Source organism: Mustela nivalis (genome assembly GCF_964662115.1).
Source record: "Mustela nivalis genome assembly, chromosome: 9".
NCBI classification, from domain to species: domain Eukaryota; kingdom Metazoa; phylum Chordata; class Mammalia; order Carnivora; family Mustelidae; genus Mustela; species Mustela nivalis.
This window is the reverse complement of record NC_139028.1, coordinates 105,081,217-105,109,093: the sequence shown is the minus strand read 5'-3', so window position 1 is coordinate 105,109,093 and position 27,877 is coordinate 105,081,217. Positions and strand designations below refer to the sequence as shown.

General features: G+C 35.2%; 1 protein-coding gene and 1 long non-coding RNA gene across 2 annotated transcripts in view; one reads left to right on the top strand and one right to left on the bottom strand.

The window, feature by feature from the left end:
• The window catches only part of LOC309873033, a 697,683-nt gene that overhangs the window by 569,557 nt on the left and 100,249 nt on the right, over window positions 1–27,877 (bottom strand). The gene's annotated exons all lie outside the window — the stretch shown is intronic.
• Window positions 14,674–15,606, top strand: LOC309872923 (olfactory receptor 4C11-like; the record flags this gene model as incomplete). Its single annotated transcript, XM_082747890.1, has 1 exon — window positions 14,674–15,606. One exon carries the CDS (start codon window positions 14,674–14,676, stop codon window positions 15,604–15,606), a length of 933 nt encoding a protein of 310 aa, XP_082604016.1.

The following is a 27,877-nucleotide window of genomic DNA, read 5'->3' as shown; positions in this document are numbered from 1 at the left end:
ATTAGGCAAACTACATCTATTCTGTTAGTTCAGAAAAATTAAGAAAAGAAATAAAATATGTTATGAATGAGACAGAAAGCAGACTACAATAAGATGAACTTATTTCCCAAATTGAATAATCTCATTAAAGGCAAATACACTGTGCTTGAAAGAAAGAAGTTGACAGAATAAACAGAATAATCTTCAGTTAAGAAAATTAATGGACTAATGATAAACTTGTCAGTATGTTAAATCCTGGAAGAAAGAGACCATGAGTAGATGCGTAGTTGAATTTGCATGAAGCTATAGGAGAGATAATACTAAGACAAAGTGATAGAAATGAGGGTAATAGTTGCATCTGAGGGACTTAACTGGAAAGGAGCATAACAGAATTTTCTGAGTTAATTCAAGTATTCTCGATCTTTAATTTGTTAATATATACATTTATTAAAACACATCAAACCATATACCTAAAATGTCTGAAATTCATTACATTTAATATTTGTCTCACAGAAAGAATTGTATAACTAAAAAACAAAAACAAACAAAGAAAACCTTATCAATATATACAAAAAAATCCCTATCAAATCTAGGGAAAAAGGCAGAACAGTGTTTTAGATTTCACCAAAATGAAAAAAAAAATTATACTGAAAATTATGTCATCAATGAAGTATTAAGCCAACCCACATATTGGGAGAAAATACTTGCAAATCATATATCTGAAAAAGAATTTGTTTTCAGATATATTAAGTTCTATGGATAACTTAATAATACCAATTAATTATTTAAATAAAAACCAACTTAAAACTGGCAATATATGTCAAGAAGCATATCTCCACAAAAAATACACAAATGGCCAATGAACATGAAAAGAAGTTTAACCCCTATAGATAACAGGAAACACAAACCTCACCCATAATGAAATTAACTTTCCACCCACTAAGATGTCTAGAATATATATATATATATATATATGCAAAACAAAAATTAAAAAAAATAAAACAGTAGCTAGTTTTAGTGAGGTAGTGGTGTAGTGGTGAAATTGGGGTTTTCATAAATTGTTGGTGATAATGTTAAATGGTACAACCACTTTGGAAAACAATGTGACACCTCCTCAAAGGGATAAAAAAGAAAGAAGTTTAAAAAGAAACATATTGTATAATTTCTTTTTTTATGAAATATTAGAGAAGCTTATCTATAGTAAAAGAAAGTAGATTTGGGGGCCCCTTGGTGGCTCAGACTGTTTAGTCTTGGGCTCTTGATTTCATCTGAGATCATGATCTCAGTGTCTTGGATTGAGCATTACATTGGGCTCTGCATTTAGCAGGGACTCTGTCTAAGACACTCACATTTTCCCCCTGCCCCCTACCGCCAATGCTTTGGAATTCGTTCTCTAATTCTCTTAAAAAAAGAGAGAGAGAGAGAGAGAGAGAGAGAAGAAAAAAAAAAGAGAAGGGAAAAGAAAAAAAACAGAAAGTAGGTTATATTTGCCTAGGACTGCTGGTAATGATGATGGAGTGGAATGAGAAGTGACTAAATCAGGTACGAGGTTCTTTTATTTTATTTTACTTTTTAAATTTATTTTATATATTTTTTATTATGTTAGTCACCATATAGTACATCATTAGTTTACAAATAAAAAGTGGAGGGCTGGATTAGACCCCCAGGCAATACTTTATTGACCTCTGTTCTAAAGCAATAAAATAGGAGTTATTAGGTAAATTAGGCAAAGTTCTTTTGAATTGTAAGTTTATAAAGGTAATAAATGTTACACTCTACTAGATACAAACTGAAGAGATGGAAATAATGTAGGAATAGAATGAACAATAATATTTACAAGGCAAAGAAGATATGATGCCCTTAGAAGGTGCAGATACTTTGGAGTAAAAGATCATAAATGTTATTTTCATTATATATAAATATTATTTCCTCTCTAAATATTTCAATTCTCAAACAGTACTGATAAACCACTGTAAGTTGTAACCAAAAAACTACAAACTATTAAAAGTATATTTAAAATAATTTTAAAAACATGAACAAATGAACAGCTATTGAATATCTCTTTCCTTTTTTAAACTAAAGTTAATTTTTTTAAATTTTTTTATAAAGATATAATGTATTTTTATCCCCAGGTGTACAGGACTGTGAATCACCAGGTTTACACACTTCATAGCACTCACCATAGCACATACCCTCCCCAATGTCCATAACCCAACCACCTCTCCCGAACCCTCTCCCCCCAGCAACTCTCAGTTTCTTTTGTGAGATTAAGAGTCACTTATGGTTTATCTCCCTCCCAATCCCATCTTGTTTCTTTAATTCTTTTCTTACACTCAAAACCCCCCATGCTGCAGCTCTACTTCCTCATATCAGGGAGATCATGTGACAGTTGTCTTTCTCTGATTGACTTATTTCACTAAGCATGATACTCTCTAGTTCCATCCACATTGTCACAAATGGCAAGCTTTCATTTCTTTTGACTGTATACTAATCCATTATATATATATATATATATATATATATATATATATATATATATCACTTCTTTTTTATCCATTCATCTGCTTATGGACATCTTTGGCTATTGTAGACATTGCTGTTATAAACATTCAGGTGCACGTGCCCAATCGGATCACTATGTTTGTATCTTTAGGGTAAATACCCAGTAGTGCAATTGCTGAGTCATAGAATAGCTCTATTTTCAAAACTTTGAGGAACCTCCATGTTGTTTTCCAGAGTGGTTGCACCAGCTTACATTCCCACCAATAGAGTAGGAGGGTTCCCCTTTCTCTGCATCCTCGCCAGCATCTGTCATTTCCTGACTTGTTAATTTTAGCCATTCTGACTGGTGTGAGGTGGTATCTCACTGTGGATTTGATTTGTATTTCCCTGATGATGAGTGATGTGGAGCACTTTTTCATATGTCTGTTAGCCATCTGGATGTCTTCTTTGCAGAAATGTCTGTTCATGTCCTCTGCTCATTTCTTGATTGGATTATTTGTTCTTTGGGTGTTGAGTTTGATAAGTTCTTTATAGGTTTTGGATACTAGCCCTTTATCTAATATGTCATTTTTCAAATATCTTCTCCCATTCTCTCAGTTATCTTGTTTTTGTTAACTGTTTCCTTTGCTTGTGCAAAAACTTTTCATCTTGATGAAGTCCCAATAGTTCATTTTTGCCCTTGCTTCCCTTGCCTTTGGTGATGTTCCTAGGAAGAAGTTGCTTCAGCTGAGGTCAAAGAGGTTGCTGCCTGTGTTCTCTTCAAGGATTTTGATGGATTTCTTTCTCACTTTGAGGTCCTCCATCCATTTTGAGTTTATTTTTGTGTGTGGTATAAGGAAATGGTCCAGTTTCATTTTTCTGCATGTAGCTGTCCAATTTTCCCAACATCATTTGTTGAAGAGACTGTCTTTTTTCCATTGGACATTGTTTCCGGCTTTGTCGAAGACTAGTTGACCATAGAGTTGAGCATCTATTTCTGGGATATCTATTCTGTTCCATTGGTCTATGTGTCTGTTTTTGTGCCAGTACCATACTACTTGATGATGAGAGATTTGTAATAGAGCTTGAAGTCTGGAATTGTGATGCCACCAACTTTGGCTTTCTTTTCCATATTCCTCTGGCTATTCGAGGTCTTTTCTGGTTTCATATAAATTTTAGGATTATTTGCTCCATTTCTTTGAAAAAAAATGGGTGGTATTTTGATAGGGATTGCCTCAAATGTGTAGATTGTTTAGGTAGCATAGACATTTTCACAATATTTTTTCTTCCAATGCATGAGCATGGAACATTTTTGCATTTCTTTTTATCTTCCTCAATTTCTTTCATGAGTATGTTATAGTTTTCTGAGTATAGATTCTTGGCCTCTTGGTTTAGGTTTATTTCTAGGTATCTTATGGTTTTGGGTGCAATTGTAGATGGGATCGACTTCTTAATTTCTCTTTCTTCTGTCTTGTTGTTGGTGTAAAGAAATGCAACTGATTTCTGTACATTGGTTTTATATCCTGACACTTTACTGAACTCCTGTGTGAGTTATAGCAGTTTTAGAGTGGAGTCTTTTGGATTTTCCACATATAGTATCATATCATCTGCAAAGAGTGATAGTTGGACTTCTTCTTTGCTGATTTGGATGCTTTTAATTTCTTTTTGTTGTCTGATTGCTGAGTCTAGGACTTCTAATAGTATGATGAATTGCAGTGGTGATAATGAACATTTCTGCCATGTTCCTGACCTTAGCAGAAAAGTTTTCAGTTTTTCTTCATTGAGAATGATATTTGTAGTGGGTTTTTCATAGATGGCTTTGATAATATTGAGGTATGTGCCGTCCATCCCTACACTTTGAAGAGTTTTGATCAGAAAGGGATGCTATACTTTGTCAAATGCTTTTCAGCATCTATTGAGAGAATCATATGGTTCTTGTTTAATGTGTTGTATCACATTGATTGATTTGTGGATGTTGAACCAACCTTGCAGCTCTGGAATAAATCCCACTTGCTCATGGTGAATAATCCTTTTAATGTACTGTTGAATCCTATTGGCTAGTATTTTGGTGAGATTTTTCACATCTCTGTTCATTAAGGATATTGGTCTGTAATTCTCTCTTTTGATAAATCCTTGCCTGGTTTTGGTATCAAGTTGATGATGGCCTCATAAAATGAGTTTGAAGTTTTCCTTACATTTCTATTTTTTGGAACAGTTTCAGGAGAATTGGAATTAATTTTTTTTATTAAATGTTTGGTAGAATTCCCCTGGGAAGCCGTCTGGTGCTGGGCTTTTGTTTGTTTGGATATTTTTAATGACTGTTTCAATCTCCTTATTGGTTAAGGGTTTCTTCAGGTTTTCTATTTCTTCCTGGTTCAGTTGTGGTAGTTTATATATCTCTAGGAATTCATCCATTTCTTCCAGATTGTAAAATTTGTTGGTGTAGAGTTGCTGATAGTATGTTCTTATAATTCTTTGTATTTCTTTGATGTTGGTTGTGATCTCTCCTCTTTCATTCATGATTTTATTTATTTGGGCCCTTTCTCTTTTCTTTTTGATAAGTATGGCTAGGGGTTTATCAATCTTATTAATTCTTTCAAAGAACCAGCTCCTAGTACCATTGATTTGTTCTCTTATTTTTTTTCTTTCTATTTCATTAATTTATACTCTGATCTTTATGATTTCTCTTCTCCTGTTGGGTTTAAGCTTTCTTTCTTGTTCTTTCTCCAGCTGCTTTAGGTTCAGGGTTAGGTTGTATATTTGAGACTTTTCTTGTTTTTTGAGACAGGCTTGTATCACTATATTTTTTTCTCTCAGGCCTGTCTTTGCTATGTCCCACAGATTTTGAACCATTGTGTTTTCATTATCATTTGTTTCCATAAATTTTTTCAATTCTTCCTTGATTTCCTGGTTCACTCTTTCATTCTTTAGAAAGATGTTATTCAGTCTCCATATATTTGGGTTCTTTCCAAATTTCCTCCTGTGATTGAGTTCTCTCTTCAGAGCATGGTGGTCTGAAAATATGCATGAAATGATTCAAATCTTTTGATACTGGTCGAGATCTGGTGTAGGACCCAGGATGTGATCTATTCTGGAGAATGTTCCATGTGCACTAGAGAAGAATGTGTACTCTGTTGCTTTGAGATGGACTGTTCTGAGTATATCTGTGATGTCCATCTGGTCGAGTGTGTCATTTAACGTCTTTATTTCCTTGTTGATATTTTGCTTGGATGATCTGTTCATTTCAGTGAGGGGAGTGTTAAAGTCCCCTACTATTTTTGTATTATTGTCAATGTGTTTCTTTGATTTTGTTATTAATTGGTTTATGTAGTTGGCTGCTCCCCCATTAGGGGCATAGATATTTAAAATTGTTAGATCTTTATGTTGGACAGACCCTTTAAGTATGATATAGTGTCCTTCCGCATCTCTTATTATAGTCTTAGGCTTAAAATCTAGTTGATATGATATGAGGATTGCCACCCCAGCTTTCTTCTAATGTCCATTAGCATGGTAAATTGTTTTCCACTCCCTCACTTTAAATCTGGAGGTGTCTTTGGTATAAAATGAGTTTCTTGTAGGCAACATATTGATTTTTTTTTTTAATGCATTCTGATACCCTGTGTCATTTGATTGGGGCATTTAGCCCATTAGCATTCAGGGTAACTATTGAGAGATATGAATTTAGTGCCATTGTATTGCCTGTAAGGTGACTGTTACTGTATATTGTCTCTGTTCCTTACTGATATACTACTTTTAGGCTCTCTCTTTGCTTAGAGGACCCCTTTCAATATTTCCTTTAGAGTGTTTGGTGTTTGCAAATTCTTTCAGTTTTTGTTTGTCCTGGAAGCTTTTTATCTATCCTTCTATTTTCAATGATAGCCTAGCTGGATATAGTATTCTTGGCTGCATGTTTTTCTCATTTAATGCTCTTTCATGCCAGTTCTTTCTGGCCTGCCAGGTCCCTGTGGATAAGACTGCTGCCAATCTCATAGTTTTACTCTTGTATGTTACAGACTTCTTTTCCTGGGCTTCTTTCAGGATTTTCTCTTTGTCGCTAAGACCTGCAAATTTTACTATCAGGTGACGAGGTGTGGACCTATTTTTCTTGATTTTGAGGGGTGTTCTTAGCATCTCTTGGATTTTGATGCTTGTTCCCTTTGCCATATTAGGGAAATTATTTACAATAATTCTCTCCAATATACTTTCTGTTCCCCTCTCTATTTCTTCTTCTTCTGGAATCCCAATTATTCTAATGTTGTTTCATCTTATGGTGTCACTTATCTCTTCAAATTCTCCCCTCGTGGTCCAGTATTTGTTTGTTTCTCTTTTACTCAGCTTCTTTATTCTCTGTCATTTGGTCGTCTATACCACTAATTCTTTCTCCTGCTTCATTTATCCTAGCAGTAAGAGCCTCCATTTTTTATTGTACCTCATTAATAGCTTTTTTTTTTATTGCAACTTGGTTAGATTTTAGTTCTTCTATTTCTCCAGAAAGGGTTTTTATTTCTCTAGACAGTGTTTCTCCAATATCTTCCATGCCTTTTTTGAGCCCAGCTAGAACCTTGAAAATCATTATTCTGAACTCTAGATCTGACATATTATCAATATCCATATTGACTTAGTCCCTAGCCTTTGGTACTACCTCTTTTTCTTTTTCTTTTTCTTTTTTTGTGGTGAGTTTTTCCACTTTGTCATTTTGTCCAGATAAGAGTATATGAAGGAGCAATTAAAATACTAACAGTGTGGCAAACACCCCAGGAAAATGTGCTTTAACCAAATCAGAAGTGACCCCTCATCATGGGGGGGGGGGGAGAAAGGTGATAAAAAGAAGTAAAAAAAAAAAAAAAAGAAAACAAATAAAGAAAAAAATGTAAAAAGTAAAATTATATATATATATATATATATGTATATATATATATATATATATACTGGTGACTAAAACAGGGTCACCCACTTAATTTTGTGAGTATTTTGGTCTCTTAGAAGAAACTACCTCCCAAAATGTTAAAGCATGAAATATGTATATAAGGGTAAACACAATGAAGGGATGGAATATGCCTATAAAGATGAAACAAGAAAAAAATTTTTTTTTTAATTTCTAAAGAAGGAGTTGATAAAATAAGTTTGTTGGGGGAATAAAGAAAAAGAGTGGAGAGAATTTACTTGGGCTAGAGAGTAGAACAAGGCTGGAGCTAGATTTAGGGTATATTTTGATCTATTAGAAGAAGTTGTACCGTGATTTTTTTAGAAGAAAAAACTCTATGTGTATACAACAAATAAAGTTAAATACAATGAAGGATAAAATATGACTATAATAATGTAGGTTCAAAAAAGATTATTAGTATTTTTTTATGAAAAGTATTGTTAAGATAAGCTAGTTAAAAAACATTAAAAAAGAAAAGAGTAAAAGTTAAAAAAATAGCAAAAGGAAAAAATAAAATTAAAAAAATAAATTAACTGTAAGACTAAAGAATCATGGGGAGAAAGTCATGAATTCTGTGCTTTGCTTTCTCCTCCACTGGAATTCCACTGCTCTCCTTGGTAAGTGACCTTGATCTTGGCTGCACTTCTTGTTGATCTTCTGGGGGAGGGGCCTGTTGTAGTGATTCTCAAGTGTCTTTGCCTGAGGTGGAATTGCACCACCCTAACCAGGGGCTGGGCTAATTAATCTGCTTGGGTTCGCTTTGGAGAGCTTTTGATCCCTGAACACTTTCCGTAGAGTTCTGGAGAATGGTAATGTAAATGGCGACCTCCTAATCTTCCACCTGGAGGAGGCTAGAGCTCAAGGCCCCACTCCTCAGTGTGCCCTCAGAGAACTGCGCTCAATCAGCCCCATCTCCCTGGCCTCTGGCCAGGCTCCAAGCTCACCCAGCCTGCGACTGGTTCAAGGTAATCCTGAGCTGAGAGCTCACTCCTTGGCTCTGTCTCTGTAGCCGGCTTCCCCTCTCTAATACCTGCGAGCTCTGTGACACTCAGACACCCCTGATCCTTCTGTAACCCTGCAGGACTTGGGGCCATGCTGGCCCCACATGGGATTCACTTCAATTTAGCCTTTGGAGCAATTTCCTTCAGTGGAACAGACTTTTAAAAGTCCTGATTTAGTGCTCCATTGCTCCGCCACAGGCCGGGAGCCGGCCTCTCCCACGATCTATCTTCCCGTCACTTTGGATTCACTTCTCCACTGATCCTACCTATCAGAAAGTGGTCAATTTTCTGTTTCTACAATTGCTGTTCTTCTTCTCTTCAATCTCCTGTTGGATTTGTAAGTGTTTGCAATGGTTAGATAAGGTATCTTATCAGACTGCTGCCTGACCCCTTTAGAAAAGCTCATGTCTTTGAATCTAAAGGCAAAGGAATAAGTTGTTGTGCTGGCTGGGGTGACTGATCCTGGCAACCAAGGGGAAATTGGACTACTACTGCACAGTAGAAATAAGGAAGAGAACATCTAGAATACAGGAGATCCATAGGACTACATTTAGTATCACCACACTCTGGGATCAAGGTCAAAGGAAAACTAAAACAATGCAATCCAGGCATAACTTCTAATGACCCAGACATTTGAGGAATGAAGGTTTGTGTCACCCCATCAGCTAAAGAAACACAACCAACTCTCCTGCCTGCTGAAGGCACATTGAATACAGAATGAATAATAGAAGAAAGTAATTATAAATTAATCATGGGACTGTTACAAAAATGAAGATGGTAATTATTTTATTTACTCTTTATATTATGAATATGTTTATGTGTGAGCATATATATATATATATAAAGAAAAATTTTTTTCTTCTCTTTCTTATTACCTTAGCATGAAACTGAAGATACATGAATTTGTGCCATAGGTTTTTTGTATTTTTATTTTCCATCATTGTTTTTAGCTAAGTAAACATCGAGGGGAAAATACAAATCACCCAAAAGATTTACCTTGCTTTCTTGTTGAGGTTTTAGTGCATTTTCATTTGCAAGCAGGAGAGTTGTACGATGTTAGGTGGAATTATAACTGTGTATAATCTTTATCTGGAGATTAGGCATGATTTTTGTATATTATACACACACAGACACAGACACACACACTGTGTGGATAAACAATGGACTGGTTAATTTATTGTGTTAAATTCTCTAGAGCACAGGATGCTCAGATATTGGCTTGACTATTGCTTTTGGTGATGACTAAGATTTTTCTGGATGATATTAACTTTTGTATTGGGAGAGTGAATAAGGTAGGTTGCTCTTACTAAAGTGGTTCCTCATTCAACCAAATGAAGGCCTGAAAATTATAAAAGACTAACCTTCTATGAGTCTGAGGGGATTCTCCTGCTTGAGAGCCTGCAAACTCAAGCATTAGCTCTTCCAGTCTGGTGGCTTCCACTCTGACACAGTAACTCTTCCTGATGTGCAGAGCTCCTGCCCATGGACTGAACTGGGACAACAACTCTTACAGGCTTTTAACAGTTTCTGGTGTTTAGACTCAAAATGGGACATTGACTCTGCAGATTTTGCACTCTTCAGCTTCCATCTAAACAAAACCAAATTCTTTGTAACAGATCATAGTGTGTGTGTGGGTGGGTGGGTGTGTATGTGTATATTCTGAAAGATGTCACATTTTCATGGATCAGGAGACTCAATATTGTTTAGAAATCAGTAATATATGAAACAATACAATTTAAAACAACCCATATCAAAACTCCAATGACAATTTTTGAGCATATAAAAAAAATCAGCTGACAGTTCCATATGGAATTTCAAGAGATCTTTAGTGAAAAGAAAAAAAAAAATTGAAAAGAAAATGTTGTGGGTCTCACATCTCCTGATTTTAAAGCTTATCATAATGTTAAAGTAATGAAAACAGTGTGGTAATGGCATTAAGCCAGGGACCCACAAAAATGGAATAGATTGGAGATCCCAGAAACAAAACATCACCTATATGGTCACCTGATATTCTACAAGGGTGTCAACATTGTCTAATCAGAAAAGGATGTTTTTTTCAACAAATAGTTTGGAAAAACTAGAGATTCATATGCAAAAGAATAAAGGTAGAACTTAACTTACACCATATACAAAATAAACTGGAAATGGATCAAAACCTAAGTGTAAGAGCTAAAACTGTAAAATATTTGGAAGAAAATATAAATGAATAAAACCTTAAAGACATTATGTTAGGAAATAATTTCTTGCATATGACACACACCAAAAAAAGCTTACAGAAGAAAAAAATGAATAAGTTCAAAGTTAAAATCTTCAATGCATAAAAGGCCACAATCCATAGAGTGAAAAGTCAATTCATGGGATTCTTAAACCTCAATATCAACAAAACTCTTGAATAAATATTTATCAAAAAATATGTATACAAATGGGCAATGAGCAGATGAGAAAGTACTCAACATCACTAAAGACATATGTGTATACTGCTTATAAGTATGTAAAAATGGTGCAGCCACTGTGAAAGACAGTATGACATTCCAGAAAGTTAACAATACAATGATCAAGTGATCTCTAATTTCCACCTCCAGGTATATAACAATAGCATTGGAAGTGAGGATTGGAAGAAATGTGTGTGCCTTCATGTCCATAACACCAATAGTCATATTAGCAAAAATAGGTAAGCCACCTAAGTGTCCATCAACATATGAACAAACAAAATGTGGTACACATACAGTGAAATATTATTCAGCATAGAAAAGGAAGGTTCCTGAGTCACGCTACAACAGAAATACACTGGTGACATGTTAGGTGAAATAAGCCATTTATGTTTAAAAAAGTCATATTTTATAACAGGTTTATATTAACAGGAAAATGGTGAAAAAGAGATTTCCCACATGCTCTGTGCTCAGCTTCCATCTTACATAGAAGAGTATATTAGTTCACAAGCAAATTAACTTCATAGGAACACATTATTTTTAACTAACATCCATATTTTATTCAGATTACTTTCACTAATGGCGTTTTTCTTCTCCAGAATCCCATCCAGCATACGACATTAAATTCAATTGACATATCTTCTTCAGCACCTCCAGACAGTGAGTTTTTCTAGATATTCTCTTATTTATTTCAAGTACAATTAACATACAGCACTTTAATACTTTGATGTATGTACAATAATGATGTGACATTGCTATAGCTAATGCAGTGCACATCACTAGAATTCTGCTCCAGTGTTCTTGTTTTTGATGAACTTGACTGTTTTGAGCAGAACTAGTAAGACATTTTATATAAAAAACTTCACTTGGGATTTAATTGATATTCTACTCAAGATCAGACAGGGTTATGGGTTATTAGGAGATAGATCACAGAGGCCAAGTTCCACTTGCATCATATCATGCCAGTGGGTACATACTTTCAATGTGACTCATCATTGTTGATGTTAACCTTGATCTCTAAAATGACTCCTTCCATCCCACTCCACAGTGAGCCTTTTGGATGGAACCTATTTATGTGCACTCTACAAATAAGAGACAGAATTAGCCTACATTCCTTTGAGAGCAGAGTTAACACCAGTATCATTAGGGATTCTTTCATTATGGGAGATTTGTCTATTGATTACTTACTTATTTAAGCTTTTAATATTGTTATGAAGTTGTGGATTATTTAAACTATGAGGTACATTTCAATTCAGTGTCATTTATTTTGTTCCTCAATTTTTTCCAGCTTTTGTCACCAGGGGCTCTTCTCATTACTCTTGTGTCCCTTTGTGATTCTCATCACAGTGTGTGTGTGTGTGTGTGTGTGTGTGTGTGTGTGTGTGTGTGTTTGAACTTCCTTAACCTTCCATCACTCCAAGATGCTTCAGTTCATCTTGTACATTCCCTGCCCAAGACCTAGAATCAGCCATTTGCTTAAGATATTCTATTCATTTTCTTGGATAATGGTATTAAGAACCATGTCCTGGCCACTAGATCACTAGATAATCACTGTTTTTATTATTTTTTCTATTTTAGACAAAAGATGTCCTTTATGGCCCAAATATTCACCTTTAATTTCAAGAAGAGATCACCTTTTTCCCACAACCTGTTAATACATATTGAGGATTAAGTTCTTTACTACTTCTAGCTCAGGATTCTTAATTAAAAAGGAAGGGTGAAAAAAAAGAAGAAAAAAAGAGGGAGATTTCAGGGAATTACCTTCCCCAGACTCCTATATTTTGTATCACTCATGTTTAAATACTACTGCAGGAAAGGCAGAAGGAAAGCATTTCTCAGTCAACATTGCATGTGAGACTTGATTTCAGAAAGTGTGGGATGCATCCAGGTCCAGCTTCTTCAGGCATACATGTGAGAACCTGAGCTTCAGTGACATCAAATGAGATCAGACCGAATTTTAGAAACATTTTTTTTTTTTTCCCTAATTCTCTTTTGAGCAAAGAGTAGCCAAATTTCCTAGAGAAGAAAGGAGGAGAACTGAACATCCTAACCTCATAAACTCTTACCAACATTGCTAAAATTAGTGTTAGAAATTAACATAATTGTGTATCTAACTCACAGAAAATTAATCTGATCAATGCCACAGTGTGCAACTAACACAAAAAAGCCATTTGTGGAATAATAGAAAGTTTAGGGGTTTCTCTAGACATAGTTTACAATGGAAACTGAGAAGACCGAATGATAGAAATGCCCAGCAGCTCCTGGTGGAGAGATAAGAAAATAGAAATAACATGCATTTGAGTATCCAAGGAAGTGCTCCATGGAGATAATGATTTCACTTTCAATGGAGCAGGCTTCCCTTTTCGGTGGTGAGTATTGGATTGGACTGAAACTATTGGATGGTATCAATAGGAAACTCTCCTAAATCTTTCTTTTGCTTTATCAATTCTTATTAATAAATATGTACTTTTTTCCTAGATGGTAAATTTAGCAGTAAACAGAATAAAATTGTCTCTCTTATGCTGCTCCCTTTGAATGTAAGACTTTCTTATATCTGTTATGTGAACTATACAAATGTCTCAGTTTGTATCTCTGTTATATAGATAGATAATAGGTCTGGATGGATAGAGTTTGATAGATAGATGATGATAGATGGTTGATAGATGGATAGATAAGTGATCAATACAGCATATATCAAAAAGTAGTTGGGTGGATAGAAAGATAGATATATTTTTAAAATTTTTAACTGTTAGAAACCACAGACAAGTTTTTATTCCTGTTTGCCATAGAGTTGGACAAAGAGCCTATGTGGCAAACTCCTACGAGTGCAGGGAAATCATCCCGATTGGCAGTGTGGTTGGGGCATGATGTGGTTAAGAGCCATGAGTCCAGAACTGTCTCTACAGTGACTCACCCTATGACACAGACATTTAAATCTTATGCTGGTCCTAGTAATTTTGCTGTCCCTGCAACCTATGTCAGAAGACAGTTGTTATGAACCACTAATATACTAAGGTGATTAATAAACCATCTACCAAGAGAAAGTATTTAAAACCTTTATTTTTAATGCGGCATCATTATGATGTTTTTTCAACAAACATAGAGGATATTTTTAAAATGGTAAGTTATCCTTTATACAGTATAATATAAAAAAGAGTAAAATGGTTATGATAGAAACTGAATTTAAAACTCTAAACTACTAGAAATTATTATGAGTTAAAGTACAGAGAATAAACAGTCAAGATAACAGATTAAAATTAATTTCATAATGGACGGGACCAAATGACTGAATGTTCACAGTTAAAATATTGTTTGTTTCTCTCTTGTTCTCTCTCTCTCATCTCTATCTCTCTCTTTTAGATGTCCTTATGGAAAACACTATCAAAAGTTTCTACATCATTTCTTGATAGTTCAGAATACTTACTAGAAGATACTTCAGAACTGAACTACCGGGCTCACATATTCTGAAAGAGCATTATGTAAATCAGGCATGAGTTTTCTCCATTTGGCATGAGTTTTCTCCTAATAGATCCTTGCTGTAAAGAGAGACCTTCACTTCAGAAAGAAACCATCTCATATCAATCCCCTAGATTAATGTTTATTATGCCTGAGGAATCACATGCTCCTTTATTATTAATATATTTCATTGTTTCCATAAGCACTCAGGTGAACAGATTGTGAGTAAATATTATGATTCCCACCTTATTCAGAAGAAAACAACACAGAAGGTAAGGGATTCAATACTGGTAATTGACACATTCATGATCTTATGGTTTGATCTCCAAATGGAGTAGTCTTCATAATACTTTTTATCTGTGGATTATATCTAACCTTCCATTTCTCCACTTTGCCTAAAATCATGCAACAAAATAACAGCGTAACTGAGTTCATACTGTTAGGATTGACCCAAAACTCCACGAGACAGAAAATGGTATTTGTAATCTTCTTCATTTTTTATGTGGGAACCGTGGTAGGGAATTTGCTTATTATTGTAACCATCAAGTACAGCCCTACACTTGGGAGCCCCATGTACTTTTTCCTATTTTATTTGTCCCTTGCTGATTCCTGTTTCTCAACGTCCATAGCCCCAAGGCTACTTGTGGATTCACTCTCTGCAAAAAAAATTATAACGTACAATGAGTGCATGACTCAAGTCTTTGCCCTACATTTATTTGGCTGTATGGATATCTTTGTGCTCATCTTCATGGCTGCTGATCGTTATGTGGCCATCTGCAAGCCCTTACATTACCCAACCATCATGAGACGACAGGTCTGCACCATCCTTATTATTCTTGCATGGATAGGGTCTTTTATCCATTCTATAGCCCAGATTATCCTGGCCTTGAGACTGCCTTTCTGTGGACCCAATTTGATTGATCATTACTGCTGTGATTTGCAACCCTTGCTGCGACTTGCTTGCATGGACACCTATAGGATTAACCTACTATTGGTGTCTAACAGTGGAGCCATCTGCTCCAGTAGTTTTGTGATTCTGATGATCTCATACATTGTAATCTTGCATTCCTTGAGAAATCACAGTGCAGAAGGGAGGAAAAAAGCTCTCTCAACTTGCACTTCTCACATCACAGTAGTTATCTTAACCTTTGTTCCATGTATATTCATATATACACGCCCCCCAACCACTTTCCCCATGGACAAGATGGTGGCTGTATTTTATACTATTGGGACCCCTTTTCTCAACCCACTCATCTACACCTTGAGGAATGCAGAAGTGAAAAATGCCATGAGAAAGCTCTGGCATATCAAAATTACCTCAGAAAGCAAAAGATGAATTGAGGACTTGTTTGATTACTTAACCTGTACACATATCATATATGATAGTGTATATCTTGACTTGCTGGATGCACTCTAAGAAGACAACTTATTTCCATACATTTTCTGTACTTCTGTCCTCAAACTTTCTCTAATGCCAGCCTCGTTCTTACTTTATATAAGAGCTCAACTCTGACACTATGGATTATGAAATACTTCTCACATCTCAGTCTACACTCTGGTTTTGTAAAGAGAAAGATATGTATACAATCACAACTTTTGAAACAATAAACAGGCAGAAAGAAAAAGAAAGAAAGAAGAAAGAAAGAAAGAAAAAGGACGAACTTGTTTTCTATGGCTTATAATTCTCTTGAAGCACATTTCAGTTAAAGAATCCTGCTTTCCCTTGAGCACATTCAGAAGAAAAGAGCTAACTGTGAGTCAAGAAGTTCTTTTCATTATATCATTACTTTTTCTTGAAAAAAGTTTCATCCTAATGAACCAAATGCCAAAGGCTTTTATATATATATTCATGTGTATATATGAATATATATATATATATATACATATATGAATATATGTATATATGTAATATATACACATGAATATATTTATTTTTTCTTATATAATTGCTTTAATGTTTCCTTTGACTATTAGGATAACAGAGACATTATGTATGGGATTTTCTAAATGTAGTATTACAAAGACCTCATGACATTCAGATAATTTCTATGATTGTTAAATAAGGGCTACAGCAAGAGACTTCTTCAACTCTAAGAGGGAAAGAAGTAAAACTATTTATGCTGTCAAGACTAAATAAGAATTTCCAGTACACCATAGATACAGCATATTTTTCAAGACTGAAATACAGAAAGGTAGGAACAACCTCAAAAGAAAAAAGTGAATATAACTCCATCTACAATGGGTTGTATCAATGGAATAAAAGAAAAGTTTGAGAGGCATTCAGAAATACTCAGTATCTTTGTATCTACTTAATTGAGTGTGAGAGAACTTACTTTTACAGCAAGAAGCCATTTTCTTTCTCTGTTGGTGTTTCATTACTAAAAGGGTAGTGTGTATTGTCAAGTTAGAATTGCCAATAGAATTTGATGCTCATAGTGAGCAGAGCAGATTCACAGCCATGCCTTGAATAGATGCATACCAGGGGTTGTATCATGAACTTCTAAAATTCATTCATTTCAGAGAATACAAAAAACGAACTCAAAAAGATACATGCATGCCAAAAGTTACAGCATCTGCATCTCCAATAACCAAATTGTGGAAATAGCTACAGTGTCCATCAAATGATTAATTGGAAAATATATGCCATATTTAGGTATATGGTAAATTTAAATATATATATCTGTATATAGATAGATGATAGATAGATAGATAGATAGATAGATAGATATAATGGCATGTGACTCAATTATCAACCAGAATGGGAAGTGAGATCTTGCCATTTCCCATGAAAAGTAGTATGCAAAGTGAAAGCAGTCAGTCATAGAAAAATAAATAAATACCATATGATTTCACTCTTCTGAAAATTAAGAAACAAAACAAATGAGTATAGGAGAAAACAGAATGAGGGTGTCAAATCAACGAACAGATTCTTAAGTATAGAGAACAAACTGATGGTTATGAGGGTAGGTGGGTAGGACGACAGGTTAGATATGTGATGGGCATATAGTAGTACACTTACTGAATTGTATACTTGTATCACCTGTTACACTGTGTATTACCAAACTGGCATTTAAACAGAAACTTAAATACATGCATCATACATATATACATACATACAAATTAAATAAAATTTATTTGTATCAGTGTATTCAAGTGTACCAGATCCTTAGTAACTACTTTAAGATTCCATTTCTGTTTTAATGTCATTCCCCATTATTTACCTGAAAACCTTTCAATACCCATAGTTTCCTCCTGTCAAAGGTTGTTTTAAAATAAATACATTAAAATATCATGTTTTTAGTGTTCTCATTACTTTTTGCTTTTGGGAATATTACAAAGCTTAGTGGTTGCACTAGTGTCCTAAAGTTGACATGTTAACATACAAAGTTTTATACATATTTACGTTGTACAACTTGGTTTCTCATATGCATACAATGTGTAAAGATCACCACAACCTAATTAGCACATCAGACTTTCCTATATAGTTACCTGTGTGTGTATGTGTGTGTGTATGTGTGTGTGTGTAAGAAGAGTTCATTTAACATCAATCCCTTCTGCAATTTCAAGTATACATTATGGTGCTGTTAGCAATAGTGACCATGCTATATATTAGATATCTGGAACTTATTCATTCTATGTAACTGAGTCCTTGCACTCTTGGGCCATCATCTCTCCATTTCCCTCAATCCCTGGCCCCTGATAACCACCATTATATTCTCTGCCTCTGTGATTTGAACTATATCCTTTCCACATTTATGTGAGATCATGCAGTATTTCTCTTTTTGTGTCCCATTATTTCACTTAACATCAAGTCCTTCAGCTCCATCTATGTTATGGCAAATGGCAGAATTTTCCTCTGTTTAAAGTCTGAATAATACATGTCTCACATTTCCTGTATTGATTCATCAGTCATGGATGAGGTGGTACCCATACCTTGGTTACTGTGAATAATGATGCAATTGTAAGGATCTATTTTACTGTCCCTGCTCCCCTTCCCCCAGGGGACTTAAAAGACAAGTTCTGGAAACCAGCTCCAGGTGTGGAGGCCAAGAAAAACAAGGCTGTACCCACCTGGAGTCCAGCCTTGGCATAAGTACAGCCATCTGGGCAAAGTAAAAGCTGGCACCTTGCACTGTAAGAGTGGTTAGCATAAGAATGGCCATCCTGAAAGCGGGGAAGCCATTTTACTGAGCGTCCCTAAGCAGCCCACATGGCACACATAACTTGAGATAAGAGAAAGCAGCTAAACCCTAAAAAACAACTTAATCATATACCACCAGGGCAGTTAGGTGGTGGTGCCACAGGGACAAGATGTTAAAGAAAAATAAATAGTTAACTTGCAGAGATCACAATCCTGCAATACAGTAGTCTCCCTTGGTTTGCAAATGTCCTAGTGATGTACAACAAAAAGGGCTATCTCTTCAATGGCCCAGTTTCCGGAGACAAATGACTCAGTTCCTCAAGACCCAAGGTCACCCTCCCCATCATAAAACTGAAGGAGGCTGAGGCAGAAGGAAATGTAAATAATCTTAATTTCTTCTAAATCTAAACATCACTTAACCACCAGGATGTTGCCAGGGTGATGCTGGGGTGGCAAAAAGTTAAACAAAGTTAAACTGTCAAAGTGGGGTGCAAGATATGTATGTAGCTATGAAAAGGTGCCTTGAAAATGCTATATAAACCCTTGGCTTTGAGTGCCTGGGGTCCTTGTTGAAACCTGCTGCACCAGGCAGATACTTGGACCTCAGCTAGCTGGAAATAAACCTCTCTGTGTGACTTGCATTATCGAGAGTGTTCTCTGTCTAATTGAGGGGTGGTTTACTCTGTACCCTAACACAATGAACCTGGGAACACAAACAGCCCTTCACAATCATGATTTCTGATCCTTTGGATATCTACCCAACAGTAGGATTGAAGGATGGTTGTTCTTTTACTTCTTGAAGGAACCTTTATATTATTTTCCAAAATGACTGTATAAATTTACATACCATTTAATAATGTGCATGGGATCCCTTTACTCTACATCCTCATTAACATTTCATATCTCTTGTGTTCTTGATAATAGTCTAACAGATGTGAAGTGATATGTCATTATGATTTTGATAAACATTTCCCTGAGAATGAGTGTTGTTGAGCACCTTTTGTTGTACTTGTTGGCCATTTGTGTATCTTTGGGAAAAGGTCTATTCAGTCCCACTGCCTGTTTTATAATGAGAAGAGATGAAGGAGATCTCCGTTGCTTCTTCTCAGTTTTCCTGTGAACCTGAAACTGCTCTAAAAATAGGCTCTGCTATAAAAATAGTCTACTATTAAAGAAATGTGAAGAAGAACACAAAAATTTAGTATTAGGCAAACTCCATCTATTCTGTTAGCTCAGAAAAATATAGAAAAGAAATAAAACAAGTTATAAAGGGGAAAGAAAAGTAAACTAGAATAAGATGAACTTATTCCCCCAAATTGAATAATCACATTAAAGGCAAATACACTGCACTTGAAAGAAAGAAGTTGACAGAATAGACAGAATAATATTCAGCCAGGAAATGCAATGGACTAATGATATACATGTCAGTATGAGTAATCCTTTAAAAAAGAGACTATACACTATGAGTAGTAGATTCATGATTGAATTTGTGAGAAGCTATAGAATAGACAATACTAAGACAGAGTGACAGAAATGAGGGCTATAGTTGCATCTGAGGGACTTAACTGGAAAGGAGCATGACAGAATTTTCTGAGTTAATGAAAGTATTCTAGATCTTGAATTTTTTATTGGCTATGGGAGTATATACATTTATTAAAATGCATCAAACCATATACTTAAAAGGTCTGCAATTCATTATATGTATTATTTGTCTCAGAGAAAAAAAATATATTACTAAAAACACAAACAAAAATTAAACAAGGGGCGCTTGGGTGGCTCTGTGGGTTAAAGCCTCTGCCTTCGGCTCAGGTCATGATCCCAGGGTCCTGGGATCAAGCCCCACATTGGGCTCTCTGCTCAGCAGGGAGCCTGCTTCCTCCTCTCTCTCTGCCTGCTGCTCTGCCTACTTGTGCTCTCTGTCAAATAAATAAATAAAATCTTTTAAAAAAATTAAACAAAACCTTTCCAGTATATGTAAAAAAAAAAAAAAAAAAGGAATCTGTATCAAGTCTAGTGAAAAAAGGCAGAATAGTGCCTCAGATTTCACAGAAATGAAAAACTTATGTATTGAAAATTATGTCATTAACGGTGTGTTAAGACAACCCACATATTGGGTGAAAATACTTGCAAATCATGTATCTGAAAAGGAACTTGTTTTCAGATATATTAAGTTGTGTAAAGAATTTAATAATACCAATTAATTATTTAAAAAAAACCTTCTAAACTGTCAATATATGCCAAAAACCATATCTCCACAAAAATATACAAATAGCTAAAGAGCGTGAAAAGATGTTTAATACCTTTAGATAACAGGAAACACAAACCTCACCCATAATGAGATAAACTTTCCATCCACTAGGATGTCTAGAATAAAAAAAAAAAAAAATCAAAACAAAAATAAAACAAAAAACAGACAGTATTTAGTTTTAGTGAGGTAGTAGAAAAATTGGGGTTCTCATAAGTTGCTGGTGATAATGTTAAATGGTGCAATTACTTTGGAAAACAGTGTGACATCTCCTCAAGGGGTTAAGAAAGAAAATATATTGTATAATTATTTTTTATGAAATATTAGAGAAGTTAATCTAGAGTGAAAGAAAGTAGATTTGGGGGCCCCTTGGTAGGTCAGACTGTTCAGTCTTAGACTGTTGATTTCATCTCAGATTATGATCTTAGTGTCCTGCATTGAGCCTTACATTGGACTCTGCATTCAGCATGGAGTCTGCTTAACAGACTCACATTTTCCTGCTCCCTGCCGCCAATGCTCTGGAATTCAATCTCTAATTCTCTTAAAAACAAAACAAAACAAAAAAACAACAAAAACCCAAAACAAAACAAAACAAAAAAAGAGTGTGAGAGAGAGAGAGATAAAGAGAAAAAGAAAGAAAAAGGAAAAGAAGAAAAAGAAAAAAACAGAAAGTAGGTTACACTTGACTAGGACTGCTGGTGAATCAGAAGTGACTAAATCAGGTATGAGGTTTCTTTTTATATATATATTATGTATTTTATTTTTTAAAATTTTTATTATGTTAGTCACCATATAGTGTATCATTAGTTTTTGATGTAATGTTCCATGACTCATTGTTTGAGTATAACATCCAGGGGAATTTCTTTTTAGAGTAGCAAAGATGTTGCAAAATCAGATAATGATGATTCACAGACTTCTATACCAAAAAAATATTACATTACATATTTTAAATAAGTGAATTGTATTATATGAGGAGCATATTTCAATAAAGCTGTTAAAGATAGATAAATGCTTAATCTAACAGTAATTTGTACAGAATAAAAGTCCATACAGCAAAAAAATTATTAAAAATCTATTTCTCATGAACAGAAAATAAATATTCTATTAAAATTACTGTATCAGAGGAGTCAAGATGGTGGAGAAGTAGCAGGCTGAGATGACATCAGGTAGCAGGAGATCAGCGAGATAGTTTACGAAACCATTCCAAGCATTTACAATTCCAACAGGAGATCAAAGAGAAGAAGAGCAGCAATCCTAGAAACAGAAAATTTACCACTTTCTGAAAAGCAGGACATGCAGAGAAGTGAATCCAAAACGATGTTTAGATAGACCACGTTGGAAGGGACAGGTTCCTGGCAAGTGGTGGAGCAAAGGAACACAAAATCAGAACTTTTAGAAGTCTTTTCCACTGAGGGACATCACTCCAGAGGCTAAGCTGGGGTGAAACTAATGCAGGGACAGCATGGTCTCAGGTTCCATGGGGTCACAGAAGGATTGGGGGTGTCTGAGAGTCACAGAGATCCCAGGTATTAGAGTGGAAAAACTGGCTACAGAGAGGGAGCCAAGGAGTGAGCTCTCAAATTGGGGTCATCTTAAACTTTGATCTGTGGCATAGTCAGACCACTGCTCTGTGAGCAGAGAATCCAGGAATATCCCCCTGGAAGAGTACAGGGATCTATTGGGTTTGGAGATTCCCAGCAGGGCTATGTGCCAGAGACAGAGACGCTTGGTGATGGGCTGGGTGAGCTTGGAGTGTGGCCAGAGGCCAGGGAGAAAGGAGTGATTGAGCGCTTTTCTCCCAGGGTGCACTGAGGAGTGGGGCCCAACCTCTCAGCTCCTACAGACCAGAGACCAGGAGGCTGCCATTTTCATTCCCATCCTCCAGAGCTCTATAGAAATGATTCAAGGAACAAAATCTCCTGAATATGAACCTGAGCAGATTACTTAGCCTGGCCCCAGGTAAGGTCAGCGCAATTCCGCCTTAGGCAAAGACACTTAAAAATCACTACAGCAGGCCCCTCCCCCAGAAGATCAGCAAGAAATCCAGTAAGACCAACTTCACTTACCAAGGAGAACAGCAGAATTCCAGTGGAGGAGAAAGCCCAACATTGAAATTATGGTTTTTTCCCATTATTCTATAGTCTGGCAAAGTTAATTTATTTTTATTAATTTTTTTTCCTTATGCTAATATTTTTAAGTTTTATTCTTTCCTCTTTTAATGTTTTTAACTAGTTTATCTGAACAATAACTTTCATTAAAAAGAAATCTTTTTTGAACCTTTATTATTATAGTCATATTTTATCCTTCCTGAGCAAATTCTCTCCAATAACTTTTTCTTTTTCTCCCAACCAACTTATCAACTCCTTCTTTAGAAATTAAAATAAAATCATCTTTATACTCATATTCCATCCTTTAATAGTGTTTACCCTTATTTTGTGTATATATACATATATATATATATATATATATATATATATATATTCCATTCTTTAAAATTTTGGGAGGTACTTTCCTCTAAAACAACAAAATGCTCCCAAAATTAAGTGGGCGACTCTATTCTATTCACCAAACTTATATATATATATATATATATATATATATATATATATATATATTTATATTTATATTTATATTTATATTTTTCTTTCTTTTTCTTTTTTTTTCTTTTTTTTAATTTTATTTTTTCTGAACTTCCTTTCTTTCCCCCACAATTTGGGCTATCTCCTGATTTGGTTAAAGCACATTTTCCTGGGGTCTTTGCCACCCTTTTAGTATTTGTTCCTTCATATATTCTTATCTGGATAAAATGACAAGGCAGAAAAACGCACCACAAAAAAAAAAAAAAAAAAAAAAAAAAAAGAACAAGACGCCGTACTGAAGGCTAGGGACTTAATCTATGTGGACATAGGCAATATGTCAGATCTAGAGTTCAGACTGATGATTCTCAAGGCGCTAGCTGGGCTTGAAAAAGGCATGGAAGATATTGGAGAAACCCTGTCTAGAGAAATAAAAACCCTTTCTGGAGAAATAAAAGAACTAAAATCTAACCAAGTTGAAATAAAAAAAAAAAAGCTATTAATGAGGTGCAATAAAAAATGGAGGCTCTTACTGCTAGGATAAATGAGGCAGGAGAAAGAATTAGTGATATAGAAGACCAAATGACACAGAATAAAGAAGTTGAGCAAAAAAGAGACAAACAAATACTGGACCATGAGGGGAGAATTTGAGATAAGTGATACCATAAGACGAAAAAATATTAGAATAATTGGGATTCCAGAAAAATAAGAGAGAGGGGAGCAGAAGGTATATTGGAGAGAATTGTTGTAGAGAACTTCCCTAATATGACAAAGGGAATAAGCATCAAAATCCAGGAGGCACAGAGAACACCCCTCAAAATAAATAAGAATAGGTCCACACCCCATCATCTAATAGTAAAATTTACAAGTCTTAGTGACAAAGAGAAAATCCTGAAGGCAGCCTGGGACAAGAAGTCTGTAACATACAGTGGTAAAAATATTAGACTGGCAGTGGACTTATCCACAGAGAACTGGCAGGCCAGAAAGAGCTGGCATGATATATTCAGAGCAATAAATGAGAAAAGAATGCACCCAAGAATACTACACACAGCTAGGCTATCACTGAAAATAGGAGAGATAAAAAGCTTCCAGGACAAACAAAAACTAAAAGAATTGGTAAACACCAAACCAGCTCTACAGGAAATATTGTAAAGGTCTTCTAAGCAAAGAGAGAGGTAAAAGTAGTAGATCAGAAAGGAACAGAGACAATATACAGTCATAGTCACCTTAGAGTCAATACAATGGTACTAAATTTATATCTCTCAATAGTTACCCTGAGAGTAAATGGGCTAAACGCCCCAATCAAAAGACACAGGATATCATAATGCATAAAAAACAAAACCCATCAATATTCTGTCTACAAGAAACTCATTTTATACCCAAAGACACCTCCAGATTTAAAGTGAGGGGGTGGAAAACAATTTACCAAGTTAAAGGAGATCAAAAGAAAGCTGGGGAGGCAACACTTATATCAGATCAATTAGAGTTTAAGTCAAAGATTTTAATAAGAGATGAGGAAGGAAACTATATCATACTCAAAGGGTCTGTCAACCATGAAGATTTAACAGTTTTAAGTATCTATGCAACTAACATGGGAGCAGCCAACTATATAAACCAATTAATATCAAAACCAAAGAAGCACATCAACAATAATAAAATAATAATATTGTTTAATACTCACCTCACTGAAATGGACAGATTATCCAACCAATACAATAATAGTATTATTTAACACTCTCCTCACTGAAATGAACAGATCATCCAAGCAAAAGATCAATAAGAGAATAAAGGCCTTAAATGACACACTGGACCATATTGACATCACAGATATATTCAGAACATTCCATCTCAAAGCAACAGAATATATAGTCTTCTCTAGTGAACATGGAACATTCTCCAGAATAGATCACATTCTGGGTCATAAATCAGGTCTCAAGAAGTATAAAAAGATTGGGATCATTCCCTGCATATTTTCAGACCACCATGCTCTGAAGCTAGAACTCAATCACAAGAGGAAATTTGGGTAGAACTCAAATACATGGAGACTATACAGCATCCTTCTAAAGAATGAATAGGTCAACCAGGAAATTAAAGAAGAATTAAATCACGGAAAAAAAAATGATAATGAAAACACAATTGTTCAAAATCTGTGGGACACTGCAAAGTCAGTCTTGAGAGGAAAATATATAGCAAAACAAGCCTTTCTCAAGAAACGAGAAAGGTCTCAAATACACAATCTAACACTACACCTAAAGGAGCTGGAGAAAGAACAACAAAGAAAGCCTAAACCCAGCAGGAGAGGAGTAATCCTAAAGGTCAGAGCAGAAATCAATGAAATAAGAAAACACAAATAAAGAAACAAACAAACAAGCAAAAACAGTATAACAAAACAATGAAACTAGGACCTGTTTCATTGAAAATTAATAAGATTGATAAACCCCTGGGCAGACTTATCAAAAAGAAAAAAGAAAGGACCCAAATACATAAAATCATGAATGAAAGGGGAGAGATCACAACCAACACCAAAGAAATGAAAACAATTATAAGAACAAATATATGCCAGCAAATTTGACAATCTGGAAGAAATGCATGCATTCCTAGAGACATATAAAATACCACAACTGAACCAGGAAGAAATAGAAAACCTGAACATACCCATAACCAGTAAGGATATTGAAATAGTCATCAAAAATCTGCAAATAAACAAGAGGTCAGAGCCAGATGGCTTCCCAGGTGAATTCTACAAAACATTTAAAGAAGAGCTAATTCTTATTCTCCTGAAACTGTTTCAAAAAATAGAAATGGAAGGAAAACTTCCAAACTCATTTTATGAGGCCAGCATCACCTTGATCCCAAAACCAGACAAGGATCTCATCAAAAAAGAGAGCTATAGACCAATATCCTTGATAAACACAGATGCCAAAATTCTAACCAAAATACTAGCCAATAGGATTCAAAAGCATATTAAAAGGATTATTCACCATGAACAAGTGGGATTTATTCCAGGGCTGCAAGGTTGGTTCAATGTCCACAAATCAATCAATGTGATACAATACATTAATAAAAGAAAGAACAAGAACCATAAGATACTCTCAATAGATACTGAAAAACCATTTGACAAAGTACACAATCCCTTCCTGATCAAAACTCTTTGAAGTGTAGGGATAGAGGGCACATACCTCAATATTATCAAAGCCATCTATGAAAAACCCACTGCAAATATCATTCTCAATGGAGAAAAACTTTTCTTAGCTTTTCTGCTAAGGTCAGGAAAATGACAGGGATCTCCATTATCACCACTGCTATTCAACATAGTACTAGAAGTCCTAGCCTCAGCAATCAGACAACAAAAGGAAATTAAAGGCATCAAAATCGGCAAAGAAGAAGTCAAATTATCACTCTTCGCAGATGATATGATACTATATGTGAAAAACCCGAAAGACTCCACTCCAAAACTGCTAGAACTTGTACAGGAATTCAGTAAAGTGACAGGATATGAAATCAATGCACCGAAATCAGTTGCATTTCTCTACACCAACAAAACAGAAGATAGAGAAATTAAGGAGTCGATCCCATTTACAATTGCACCTAAAACCATAAGATACCTAGGAATAAGCCTAACCAAAGAGGCAAAGAATCTATTATCAGAAAACTATAAAGTACTCATGAAAGAAAAGGAGGTAGACACAAAGAAATAGAAAAATGTTCCATGCTCCTGGATTAGAAGAATAAATATTGTGAAAATATCTATGCTACCTAAAGCAATCTACACATTTAATGCAATCCCTATCAAAGTACCATCCATCTTTTTCAAATAAATGGAACAAATAATCCTCAAGTTTATATGGAACCAGAAAAGACCCTGAATAGCCAAAGGAATATAGAAAAAGAAAGCCAAAGTTGATGGCATCACAATTCCAGACTTCAATCTCTGGTACAAAGCTGTCATCATCAAGACAGCATTTTACTGGCAAAAAAAAAAAAAAACAAAAACAAAACATAGATCAATGGAACAGAAGAGAAAGCCAATAGATAGTCCCTCAACTCTATGGTCAACTCATCTTCGGCAAAGCAGGAAAGAATGTCGAATGGAAAAAAGACAGCCTTTTCAATAAATGCTGTTGGGAAAATAATTGGACAGCCACATGCAGAAAAGTGAAATTGACCATTTCTTTACACCACACATGAAAATAGACTCAAAATGGATGAAGGACCTCAATGTGAGAAAAGAATCCCTCAAAATCCTTGAGGAGAACAAATGTAACAACCTTTTCGACCTCAGCCTCAGCAACATCTTCCTAGGAACATTGCCAAAGGCAAGGGAAGCAAAGGCAAAAATGAACTATTGGGATTTCATCAAGATCAAAAGCTTTTGCACAGCAAAGGAAACAGTTAACAAAATCAAAAGACAACTGACAGAATGGGAGAAGATATTTGCAAACGACATATCAGATAAAGGACTAGTGTCCAGAATCTATAAAGAACTTAGCAAACTCAACACCCAAAGAACAAATAATCCAATCAAGAAATGGGCAGAGGACATGAGCAGACATTTCTGCAAAGAAGACATCCAGATGGCCAACAGACACATGAAAAAGTGCTCCATATCACTCGGCATCAGGGAAATACAAATCAAAACCACAAT